Genomic DNA, 13,117 nt, shown 5'->3' with positions numbered 1-13,117 from the left:
ACGCGGATTCTAGCCGCCGGTCCTGTATGTCTTTCAAAGCAACCCCCCCCCCCCCCCCCTCTACTGGGAGAGTGGTCTTTTTCGTCACAGCCGTGACTAAAGCATCCACTTTAGGCATCCCAAAAAGGGCCAAGTGAACCTCACTCAGAGGGTAAAGCTGACCCATAGACCTGGCCACTTTCAAAGGCCCATCGGGGTCAGACCATTGAGCAGAAATAAGCTCTTGGATGGAGTCATGCACAGGAAAGGCCCACATAGGCTTCTTAGTACTCGCCATCCTAAGATTAAGAGAGGAGGCCTCGCCTTCAGCAGGATCATCAATCGAGAGGGCCTGCAAGGCGTCAGCAATGAGAGCTGGCAGCTTGTCGCGGTGGAAAATCCGAACCACATTGGGATCATCCAAATCCAGTGGCAAACAGGCACCCTCCTCTGGATCATCTGTCCCTGAGGGCCTGCCAGATCCCTGACTCCCCACAGCCACTTTCAGACAGGGAATTTACCCGTCTATGTTTAGCGTATTTCCAACGCTCGGGGGAGTAAATAACATCTGAAGCCATCCCTGGGGCATCAACACCCGGAGGGAACCCAGGATGCAACGTAGTGTCAGACATCTGTGGCAGAGCTCTTTTCAGCATGAAGGCCTTATGCATTAGTAGCACAAACTCAGGGGAGAAAAACTCACCCTGGCCCTCTGTCCCCGAATTAGGTGAAATGGAGGTTGGAGCTCCTCTGGCAGCCTCGAAACGAGGCGTCCCCCTGCACTCAGACTCATCCGTCATCGCGGGGGTCGAGGCATGCGGCGCTTCCAAAATGGCGCTCGCTGCCAGCTCCATCGAGCGGGAAGAATCATCACCCGCCATGCTCGTACTAGCTCGAGCGTCTACGGAGCACGTACTGCAAAGCCCCGCTGCTGACCTGCGCTTACCAAAGCGGGAGCAGCGCTTAACTCCTTCAGCAGCCATCGCCAACTGGACAGAAATATAGCAATAAAATGGTGGCTTCGCGCCAAAACTAACCCCATTCTGAACGGCATCCGCAGGAACCTCCCCGGAGGAGCTGGGCACCACTCTCATCTCAGAAGACAGAGTCAATGAGCTCCGGTCAAGCTGCACAGAACCAGAATCTCTGGAGAAAGCCTCAGAACAGCCAAGCAGTAAAAGCACGCTTTTTTTTTAAACGCTGTGAGGAAAGTTGGAGGCAGGCAGCAACAGAGGGACTCCGGGAGGAGGGGGGAATGGGTAAGGCAGGGAAAGGGTGAATCAATATGCCTTTAAAGTGGGCACCACCAGCCACAACACCCCTGCTCAACTGGCAAAGCACAGGAGCCACCCCAGGCAGAAATCCAGGAGCTGATCAAGCTACGTCCACACCTGCTGGGAGATAGAGAAATACTGAAGGCAGATGGGGCTAGCTGTCTAAGGGTCACTGTGGTTCTTCAGTGTTCTCTATCTCTACCTGCTGGTAGGCGGCTACAACCCATCAGTTAATGGATTCATCTGCTGTTGATGACAAGGAAATAGGATAATATAGTAACCTAATAGTCATCCTTAATATCCAAAAAGCTTGTGTCTGGCAACATTTCCAAATGGCACAAAGAAAGGTATTGCAGTGCAGATCACACTTAAGCCTGAATTTGGGAAAAAATCCTCTAACAGCACCAAGAACCATCCTTGGGATTTCTATAATTAAGATTCATAACTCCACATGCTCCACCCAGTAGCCTGTATCCTTGCTCCAACTCTCCATAAGGGGCCTGTAATCTTTGCCTGATAAAATGCTTTCCAAGGGCTTATGGAGCCTGGAAGCCAATATTTCCCAGTGTGTCTCCCTTCAAGAAGTCTCTCAACTTCCTACCTAATCCAGAACGCAAACTCTGCTGGTCCAAACCCACACAATAATGGCAAAACTGCATATGGGCAAATAGTCCCCCCTCCCCAGATTCAGCCACTGCTGCATATCCATAGAAATGTAAAATTGTTCCTTCATTAAATAAATGTTCAATTATAGCCACCCCAAACACTCGCTAGTGGCAGAAATACTATGGCCCAAGCCAGAGCTGAAATCAGCATTCCTGAATAATAAGTTTTAAATATTGTCCATAACTTGCATCTTGTGCAAGCGAGGCTAAATGAACGAGCCAAAAATAGCAGTTGATAAAGAAATAACTTGAAATATGTACGCTTACTAATTTCTAAACAAAACACTATCACAGCTGTTAGAACAAACCGGAAAAAATATACAGTGCACGCCACTTAAATGTACATCGGATAAGCGCACACTCAGCTTATTTGCAATGGAAACTTACAGTCCCAAATTTTTCTCATTCAGTCCAATGTTAACTTACTCTGGTTTGGCATACCAGCGATAAGCGCACACTCCACTTAAGTGCAATGCCTTGAACAATTTTTTACAACTTCACTCCTTTTAATTGCAATTTTCCTCATTCGCTTGTAAAGTCATAATGCCATGTGAGTAATCCATCCAACCTCATTGGCTCCCCGGTTCGTGATGTCCAATCGCACTGCAGCACAGCAGTTGAATACTGTACCACAAGGCCTGAATCAATGAGGTCAGATGGGCAGTCTTCACTCACTTTTATTGGCTAGTAGCTTGTGATTTGCACAGTGAAGGGATGGATTGGATGGTTTCAAGTTTAAGAACCAGCATGGCAAAAAACAAGATACAGATGAGATGTGTAGGGGTATTTACCTGAAATCTCATCTTTGCTGGTCTTGGCCTATAACAATACGGATTTTAGCCTGAGCCTGTAACTATCAGAAACCAGCTTGGTTACAAATGAACATTACTGCTGAGCATTGCAAGATGATTTCATCCAAGGGCATATTCTGTGTTGCACACTGGCTGCTATCTCCTGGGAAGATTGTAGGAGAGAAACACAGGGCTCCAGGGGTATCTGAGCAGACAGGGAGTTTGCATGCCACTGAACGAAGGCTCGCTTCTTGACCATGAAGCTGGCTGGACATTATGTCACCGTATGTGATTGGTCCACAGGTATCACCTGACCCTTGGATACCAAAATGTTTGGACTAAAGAGAAAGGAAGAAAAGGAAAGGAAATAACCGGAGGATTTGCAGGTGAACAGAAGGCTCTAAATGAGCTAGAGACTGATTTTCCTAAACACCAGTGAACTGCATACCTTGTGACAAATACACGAGGTTCGCTCAGCTACAGTATCAGGCCTTGCCTAAAGACTGTGCTCTTTGCATTCAGGATTCAAATCTCAGACTTAATTCCTTGACCCAGAGACTCGCTGGGAATTCAGCTTGAGTCTAAGAGGATAAATCCACTTCAGAACCACTGGAAGTCTGCCTCAGACTGCAGGGTGAGATAACAGGATTTATTCCTATGGCCAGGGGGATAATTAGTCCTTGTCGTTATTCTGTGACAGATGGGTTTTATGTCAAGATTTATGGTCTATGAATTTAGCTGCTAACTTTGTATTTTGCATAAGACGTGTGGTATAAGATCTCCTAATAATCATTAGGATCGGTATTGTTTGGTTGTGTAATCACTCATTTAGTTAGTCCATAAGGATAATAATATATCATTTTCTATTTTGGTGATAATCTATTTTTATAGCAAGTTATTGTATTTTGCTTGGCATTTTGCTGCAGAACTATTTATAAATATTTCTATAAATAATATATATATTCCTTCTGTGGCATTGTTCCTTTTTCCAGCACAGCTAGCTTGTCATTGGGATAACGAAGTACACTCCCCTAGACACGAGTCCAGAATAATTGCTATTTAGCAGTATTCTGTCAGCTAAGTACCTCTTGTATATAACATACCTTACAGATGGGTGTGGAACGATGTATAAAATGTTCTACCGGGCATCATGAAAGATTACCAACCACGCAACATTTTCAATGTAGATGAAACGGGTCTTTATTGAAGAGCTATTCCAGATGGGACGCTGGCATTCAAGCAGGCTGAGGTAGCCGGAACAAAAGTGCCAAAGGAAAGACCAACACTGCTACTCTCATGCAACATGGATGGAAGTGAAAAATTGGCGCCACTAACAATCTGGAAAAGTAAACTGCCACGTTGCTTCAAGAACGTTAAACTCCCAGTGGCCTTTGAAGCAAACAAAAATGCTTGGATGACCAGAGAAATTTGACTGCAATGGCTGAAAAAATTGAACAACACAATGCGCAGGTGAAATTTTGATACTATGTGACAACAGTGCAGCACACAGCTTTGATGTCAGACTATCAAACGTTAAGGTTGTATTCCAACCACCCAACTTCACTTATCCAACCAATGGATCAGGATATCATAGCCAATTTCAAGAAGCATTACAGAGCCATCTGACGGGGGGCATGATGAAAACACTGACAAGAGAGCAACCGAGTTGGTTTGCAAGCTAAGCCTACTGGATGCACTACACATGCAGGAGGAGGTCTGGTGTTGAGTTACCCAAAGTACGATTGCCAACTGCTACAGACGGATGAGCTTTAAGAAAGAATTCTACGATACTGGCAATCCTGCATCCACTGTGGATCTCCCAACAGGAGTTACTCCAGAGGAGTTTGACTGCTATGTGGCTGTCGGTGACGACTTGCAGACTTCTGCGGATATAAACGATGAAGAGACTTGCTAGGAGTTACAGTCTTTGGCTGAGGATGTTGAGACACAGATGAGCCAGTGGGGGTGGACGTTGGCAGTGAATATGAAGCAATACTCACTGTGACATTTGCTGCTGCATTACAAAGCTTGAATATTGTAAGAGCTTATCTAGAGGGTAATGGTTGCCAGAGTTATGAACATTATTATGACCTGCTGAACCTCGTCTAAAACACAAATAGACAAAACACTGTACAGAAAACAATTACAGATTTTTTAAATACCTTTTAAATAACACTAGTTCTGTGTTGCCAAATTTTTATTTATGTTTTATTGATCTTTTTCAGAAAATTGTTAACAGTCCAACAGCAGTGCTGTAATAAACAAGTTAAGCTATACTTACTGATTTCTTTTTATGTTTCAACAATTTTTATTGATGATCAACAGAATAAACAAAGACTTAACATTTCTGTTAGCAACATTTGAGTAATTCCTCATTTGTATACACCTCAATACAAGTCTTCTGCTTTGTCATCAAGAGTGTACATTTTCTCCCTCCCACCTCTATAACTTTATGTTTCTACATTTTTAATGATGAAATTGTAGATAAGTACACAACAGATTTTTCTCATGCGTTTAGTACAAATCTTGATTGTCAAACATGAGCACCGAAACCAGCTGAACATCAACCATTTAATATTTTATTCCCCATCATACCCTATTCCCCCCCCCCCCCCGGGGTTTTACCCCCTCCCCCCCCCCAGGGAGTGTAATCCTCCCAACTGATTGTAAGTAGTAATGCTCAGCGTGTCCAGTCTTTAATAACCCGTTGTTCTTCCCCATTGCTCCGTTTATCTTCTACCCTCCCCTCTTCCCCTATCCCTTCGTCTTTCTCCCCCCCCCAAAATTCGACTCTGTGCCATCCGAGGCCGCGAGGCGCCCCAGTCCCCACTTTTTCTAGCTCTTTTTTCTTTGCTGCTCTCTATAGGTCTCCTCAAGATATCGAGTTCAATAACAGACTGCGGGCTCTATGGGACAAGGACTGAATATACCTATCCCAGGTTAAAAGAAATAATTTTTTTCTATTGAACGTCGAGCGGGCATACTGGAGTTCCAATAGCATCAGCTTATGTAATCTATTCCTCCATTGCCAATATGATGGAGCCTGATCGCTGGTCCACACCCCCAACACTACTCTCTTGCCCAACACCCCTGCTTTCCAAATGAGCAATTTAAAATGTTTATCTTGTAGCCCAAAGTCCTCAAAGCGGTCTAATAGAAATCCTGTCGGGGATAGCCTCACCGGTCGCCCCCCCCCCCCCCAGATGTTCCAAATAGAGGGCCACTTTTTTCCAAAATGCTTGGATTTGCACACATTCCCAAAACGCATGTATGATTGAGTTTATCTCCTTCTTACATTTCATGCAGTTTGGGGAACTAATAATCCCTCCTACCTTAAAGAGGCATTCCTGTGTGAAATATGCTCTATGTAGTACTTTAAAATTACATTCTCGAAGTTCTGCGCTAACCGACCCCGATGGTATACGCCCTATTAGTTTAACCAAATCTATGGAGGCGGCTGGTAGTCCCAAATCTCGGTTCCACCGCAGTTGTAGTATCTCCTTCCCTGGTTTCCTCTGTATGTTATCTAATGCTACGTTCAATGTTGATATCGAGATCCCCCTATCCTAAATAAGCTCAAAAAACTTGAGTATTTTCTGAGGGAGAACCGTTGATCCACTATATTCAAGCTTTGGATATAGTGTTGTATTTGCCGATAGGCGAATAGGTCCCGTGTCTCTACCTTCCCAGACACCAACATTGTCTCCCATGTCCACATCCGCCCTTCTGTGTCTAACAGATCTTGGATATAATGGATCCCCTTGCTCTCCCATCGTCAGAAACTACTATTATCATTACCTGGGGCAAACTCCGGATTCCCCACTAGTGGTATATGATCCGATTGCCGTGGATTCCCTCCTAGCAATGGGATCGAAAGTTCCATGATGCCCGAATCAACTTCAAGAGATGGTTATTGCGTATTTCCTCAGGAAGTTTACCCGTAGGGCAGTGTATTAACGAAAAAACATTCCATTTACCATATGTTGCCTGCTCTAATTTCCGAGGAGTATATCTTTGTTTATCCAGGACCCAATCCCCCAGATGCCTTAACAAGCATGCCCAACTGTAGCCTTGCATGTCCGGCACCCCTAGTCCCCCTTGGCTCCATGAGCCTAATAAGTTTTTAAATTGGGTTCTTGGTTTCTTCCCTTGCCAACAAAACTTGGATAGTAAACTATATAAGGCTTTAACTTCTTTCTTAAGAAGCTGAGTCGGCAAGGTTTGTAATATATATATATAGCCATTTGGGAAATAAAATCATATTAAATAATTGTATTCGGCCATGTAATGATACGGGTAGGCATGCCCACCATGATAGCATCTGTCCCGTCTGGTCCAACAAGTGGGCCACATTTAGGTCTCGTATCAGGAATGTTTTGTATGGGAGTTTAACACCTAAATATCGAAACTGACGCGTCGTCCACCGCAAGGGGAACTGTCCCTCCCAATGTCTACGTACCATGGGCTAGTAGGCAACGCTAGAGATTTATCTAAGTTTAGTTTGAACCCTGAAAAATCCCCAAATTCTGCAGTGCTGTCCATTAAGTTTAGAAGGGATTCCTGGGGGTTAGTCAGGTGTACCAAGAGATCGTACGCGAAGGCCGAGACTTTAAAGCCGTGTTCCCCCTATTTCCACTCCTTTAATGTCTGGGTTCGAGATAATTTCCCGTATCAAGGGGTCTATACTCAAGACAAATAGTAAGGGTGAGAGCGGACATCCCTTGACTCTGATTTCTTAAATAACGGTATGAAAATGGTAACTTCAGTTATGTGCACGGTCAGGTTAGGTGCAAGTAAGAACCTTGTCTACAACACAAATAGACAAAACACAGTACAGAAAACAATTACAGATTTTTAAATACCTTTCAAATAACACTAGAGTTGCAAATTTTGTATTTGTTTTATTGATCTTTTTCAGAAAATTGTTAACAGTCCAATAGCAGTACTGTAATAAATAAGTTAAGCTACACCAACTCTCTGTGATTTCTTAAATAATGGTATGAAAATGGTAACTTCAGTTATGTGCATGCTCAGGCTTGTGCAAGTAAAAGTCCAGTCCGGAGCCCTTGAACATCTAATACAAGTGCTGAAACCCAATAATAAGAGGAAACTACCATTTTCATAAACAAGATTTTGAATAGTTATCCTATATGAAAGTGTTTGCACTTGGAGGAACATAATAAAGAAGAATTACATCAAAAAATTCAAACATCTAACTCCCCTGAACACAAGGTTTGGGTTTTTCTCCTCCAACATGATCTTACGTAGGACCTTATGAAAGGGAAAGGATTTCAGTCTTGTTACAGCCTCCAGAAATGAGTCCCTATCCACTAATTTCTCCTCTGGCACCTCTATCATATTGAGAAAGAACGTTACCTGGAAGATGAGGGATGGCAGCTCCAACTGCCTAAGAAATTAACTGAGGACTCATCTTCATCTAAATGCAAAAACTCCCTCTCACATTCCGAATCCAGAAGAAGACTTTCACCTCTCCTCTGCAGCTTGGGCTTCTTCCCTTACTAGCTCTTGGCCCAGGACCAAAGAGCTGACTGGACTCCCCCCCTCCCCCCAAAAGCTCCCTTCTTGTAGTTCCTTCCATTGACACTCATGAATTCTCCCGTCACTGGGGTTTCTATCCTCTCAACCCTGCAGCCCAGTGCACAGGAAACACAGTCTCTCAAAATGGCTACATTTTCTGCCAGTGGGAAAAGATCTTCAGATGCCGGCCCAAGAACCAGCCAGGCCTCAGTCATCCTCTGGTGCTTCATTGCTGGCTGCCCCACTGCTTCCCTATCACTGGCAGGGGGAGGAAAAAAACAAAGCCAGTGACCAAACTATGCTGCTGCTCACTGCAGTCTGGTGCAGCCTGTGCAGCCACTAGAACACCGCCTCTTTTGCCCAAGCTAGTCTGAAACTGGCTCTGGCCTGTCCCTGGAGCCCCTGCAGGCTTGCTCCCTGTCTTTGAAGCCTAGTAAGCACTTAAAAAGAAAAGAAATTGCGCTCCCATACAGAAGGGATGGGAGACAAACAGGGAGGAAGGAATCAAGGCACTCACAAATACAGGAGGGGCTCCCTAAAGGCTGCACCCTCCCTGCACAATGCCCCCACCCACTGTATTCGATCCTGGGGGTTACTCATCAGCAGCTCCAAGCCAAGTAAGAACTATAAAGGGGCTGTGACTCCTACAGCTCAATCAGGCGAATTTCCTTGGATTGACCCCAAGAGCTTCTGGTTTCCCAGGGACACAACCCATGACCCATATCTCCAAGAACCAGATCACACTGCCTACTTAACTTTCCATCGTTACAGCCATCCAACAGTTGAACTGAAACCGTCCAATCCAATCTACACCCTGAACACACCTATTAGAAGCAGAGAATACTGGAGGGCTATAGGACTGCACTAATCCATACAGTGGTGGTGAGGTCACTGAAGTTCATTGCCCTCTGCACCAGGGGCGTAGCCACGGGTGGGCCTGGATGGGCCCAGCCAGTTTCCCTCCAGGCCCGCCCAGTCCCGGGTGTCAGCAGGTGGGGAGGGGGGTGCTCTGCTGGCACTGCAGTCCTCACCTGCCTACCAGCTCCACGATCGACGAGCAGACGACCCTCGTCTTCCATCCGGCATCGAGTCTTAAAAAAAAAAAGCCCGGAGAAACGCCTCGCGTCTGCTGTGCACTGCTGTAAAGCAAGCAGCAAATCGTCTCGTCGGTCCTTCCTTCACTGTGCCCGCCCTTGCGGAAATAGGAAGTTACATCAGAGGGCGGGACACAGTGAAGGAAGGACCGACGAGACGATTTGCTGCTTGCTTTACAGCAGTGCACAGCAGACGTGAGGCGTTTCTCCGGGCTTTTTTTTTTTAAGACTCGATGCCGGATGGAAGACGAGGGTCGTCTGCTCGTCGATCGTGGAGCTGGTAGGCAGGTGGGGACTGGGTCGTGCAGGGGGGCTCAGATGGGATGTCGGGGTGGGGTGGGGTTCAAATTTATAGTATTTAACTTTTAAAGTTCATGGGGGGGGGGGGGGTAGAGAAGGGAAGAAGAAATGCATGCCCACCCAACCTACCCACTGGCCCACCCAAAAATTACATTCTGGCTACGCCACTGCTCTGCACTCCCCTGCTGGCTAGGGGAGAACACACATTAGTCTGGACTGGTCCAGCAGGAGGAGAAGGAAAGACACTCTATATATTTCAGCATCCATAACTAATTCAATGTTTAACCTAGTGCTATAAAATATGGAATATAAATACAGAAAATTAATAGTATACTATTCGAGTATCTGCATGAATACTCAACATGTTACACTAAGGAAATAGTATCTTACTAAACACAACTGAGCAGATAACATTATTCTACAATTCAATTACAGGGCACGACTTAAAAACAATTAACTGAAATGTAGGGCATATTCCATCCTTTCCTCAAATTATCAGTGAGAACAAGTTAAAAAAAATACCTTTTTGGAGCAGTTTTGAGCAGGCATCTAACAGAGCACCAGCAATAACAACAACAGATGTAGTGCCATCCCCGGCTTCAATATCTTGTGCTTTGGATAACTCCACCAACTAAAAAAAAAAAAGTAAAGGACTGTAAGAACAAATCACTATCTATTAGGGTGGAAGAGAGTCAAAACACTAGAGTAAGAAGGATGCCTTGGCTAAACAGGAGATAAGCTATGAGGCATATTTTCAAAGCACTTAGCCTTCCAAAGTTCCATAGAAACCTATGGAACTTTGGAAGGCTAAGTGCTTTGAAAATATGCCTGTGTGTCTAAAATTGATTCATGCCTGGGAATCTAAGTGCATGCTGCAGGTCAAGACAATGTGAATCTCCAGAAGCTTTGTGGGTAACTAGAAGGAAACAAATTCCTTTTACCTCACCAGTCTGTAATATGGAGAGAGCAGGAAAGTGGGATAATTAAAGGTACAAGTAAAGCAGCAGAAAATTACAACTGTGTATAGAGTCATGGGGAGGGGAGGAGTGGTAAGGCGTGCAATGCCACCCTCTCCTTTTCCCAAAAGGATACAGAACAGCACTGTAAAGGGAAAGGCAACATAAGTCCTTAACCCTCTTGTTATTTTAAATGGCTCTCCTGCTGTGATATCTTGCTCATGCTCCTGTGACAGAACAGTGTGTTTTAAGCCTGTAAATTGCCTAAATTAACTCTTGAAGTGCATTTCTCTAGTTTGGACAGCAGGTAATGCATGTTTTATGTTAAAACTGTTGTAGAAAAGTGAATACCCTCTTTTAGTTTCACTCAGTGAAAAAGTGAATCTACAGTAATGTGAGCAGTACACTTTTAAAACTTGTTGACAGGCCTCCGATAGGCCCAGGTGCTCCTTTTTTTGAATTGTACTGGGGTTTCTCCCCCCCCCCCCCCGCCCCCCCGTTTCAGCCCGGGAGAAGAGAGAAAGACGGTTCTCTGCTGAAGTCCTGTAAAACGTTATATTTAATAACTAGTGAGCAGCTATATGTCCTGATCTCCCCAGGTACTTTTTAGAAAATAAACAAATGTTTAGTTAGTGTTATAATTGATCCATATTTCAATTACCTGTTATTTGCTGATTGTACATTTTCTGTTCATTGTTCAATATATTTATAAGACAATACAATTATTACCTCTACCTGTCTGGACTGATAAAGAATCCTGGTGGTTTGTGTGTTGGGTCTGTGAGTGCTTTCTGGGAACTGTGGGACCACTGGGAGTGTGGCCCCGGTAACCTAGAAACCACTAGAGATAATTTGAGAGGAGACTCGCCCAGAGGTGGTTGTGACCAAGTCAATGGGAGCAGGGTGCTAGTGTAGAGCACAAGTGGCAAGTGCAGGCGGACCCGAGCTGTGCTGGGGATAGACCCTCCAAGTGGCCACGGGGTAACCCCAGGTGGGTGGCTAGGCGTTTCACAACAGCCTGCTTTGCTAGGAGTGCCCAGATCTTTCTCGGTAATTTGAGTTTCCGATATTAAGATTCTGAATACAACAGGAGCCTTCCTATTTCAGGACCACAAAGGAAATGAAAAGCATCAGTGAACCAATCTTCTTCCACAACCAGAACTGCCATCCCTAGTACAACCAAATGCTCCAGGGTGGACATGATTGGCTTCTTCTTTTTTTTATTTTTTTTTTGGGGGGGGGGGGGGGGGGGGCACCTTAAAGGCATCTCTTAAGGTGTGGGGAAACTCCAGCATGCAGCCTCTCTGCATCATGTCCATGACTCGTTGGTTGGAGGTAATCTGGGTCCACTTCTCCATAAAAGTGGATAGCCAACCTGCTTCATGGGAAGGGCAGGGGCCCCCATAGCCTCATTATAGGCCTCCTATGACCTTCTGATCCTGGCAACCCTTCTTGCAGTTGAACCAAAAGTCATCAACTACACCAAGAACCTTGATCTTTTATCCAACATACATCCCTTGCTGGACAATAGTCTCTCACAAGTGGCCCTTGACTGAGACTCAAGATGTCTTCTAGCAATGTTTACAGGTGGTCTTGTCCAAATCCTTGACAATCATCTGTTCCAGATCATCTCCAAGCAGCAGCTTACCTCTGAACAGTAGTCGGTTGAGACAGAATTTGGGGGCCAGGTCGGCTGTCCAATTACAGAGCGAGACACCTCAACAAGACCAAAACTGCCAATGTCCTAGCCTACAATACATCCATGACAGAGGCCTGACTCCAAGTGGGCCACATCTGTCATATGCAACCTGCGTAGAACATACCCTGGACATATAGGCGCTCAAGATAGCCATCTGCAGCCCCAGGGCTAACACTTCAAATCACTGTTTCAGAAGAGCTTCAAACTTCTAATCTTTCAGATTCTTCAGGACAGCTCTCTTTTTGGTCACCATAGTCAGCACCACATTGACTATTGGGAAAGCAATGTTACTCACCTGTAGCAGGTGTTCACTGAGGAGAAAAGGACACATATTCTTACAGATGAGCAATGTCATCCGACAGAGCCTGTAGGGGAATCTTAGCAAACTAATTTTCCATTAGTTTTTGGACATATTGCACTGCATATGCACCCATCTTTCCGCCTGCTGCTGTCACCTAGAACTTGGTCAGTCTAATATGCACAGCTTTCATCTACAAAGGGAGGTAGATGGGTATGTAAAGGTATGCATTCTGCTGTCCTACTACAGATAATTTTTCTCGACGAAAAGCAGGATACCATATTCTTACAGATTATGGTCCCTAGCTACCCAGGCTGCCTTAAAAATAGGGAACACTAACAAGGCCCATAACAGGCAGGACTTATGGGGTTCTGTAGCTATATTTTGTTTTGTAGGCAGCCTGGAACAGAAAGAAATCAGTCTAAGGGGGTGGAGTTGGATTCTAGCCCCTAGATTCTGAAGCACTGTCTGACCAAACTGATCATCACATTGGGAGTCCTGTTCCCAACAGTAGCGAGATGTG

The 13,117-nt window shown here is 45.0% G+C and overlaps 1 protein-coding gene across 1 annotated transcript in view; it reads right to left on the bottom strand.

Moving 5' to 3' along the window:
• CCT4 (chaperonin containing TCP1 subunit 4) overlaps positions 1-13,117 on the bottom strand; it is a 119,921-nt gene that overhangs the window by 71,231 nt on the left and 35,573 nt on the right. The window contains exon 4 of the mRNA XM_030196167.1: positions 10,164-10,272. Within this exon, the coding sequence (XP_030052027.1) occupies positions 10,164-10,272 (109 nt within the window). The remainder of the gene's footprint in view (positions 1-10,163; positions 10,273-13,117) is intronic.

This window comes from Microcaecilia unicolor, chromosome 3, assembly GCF_901765095.1.
Source record: "Microcaecilia unicolor chromosome 3, aMicUni1.1, whole genome shotgun sequence".
Lineage (NCBI taxonomy): Eukaryota > Metazoa > Chordata > Amphibia > Gymnophiona > Siphonopidae > Microcaecilia > Microcaecilia unicolor.
This window is presented reverse-complemented; position numbering and strand designations above follow the sequence as displayed.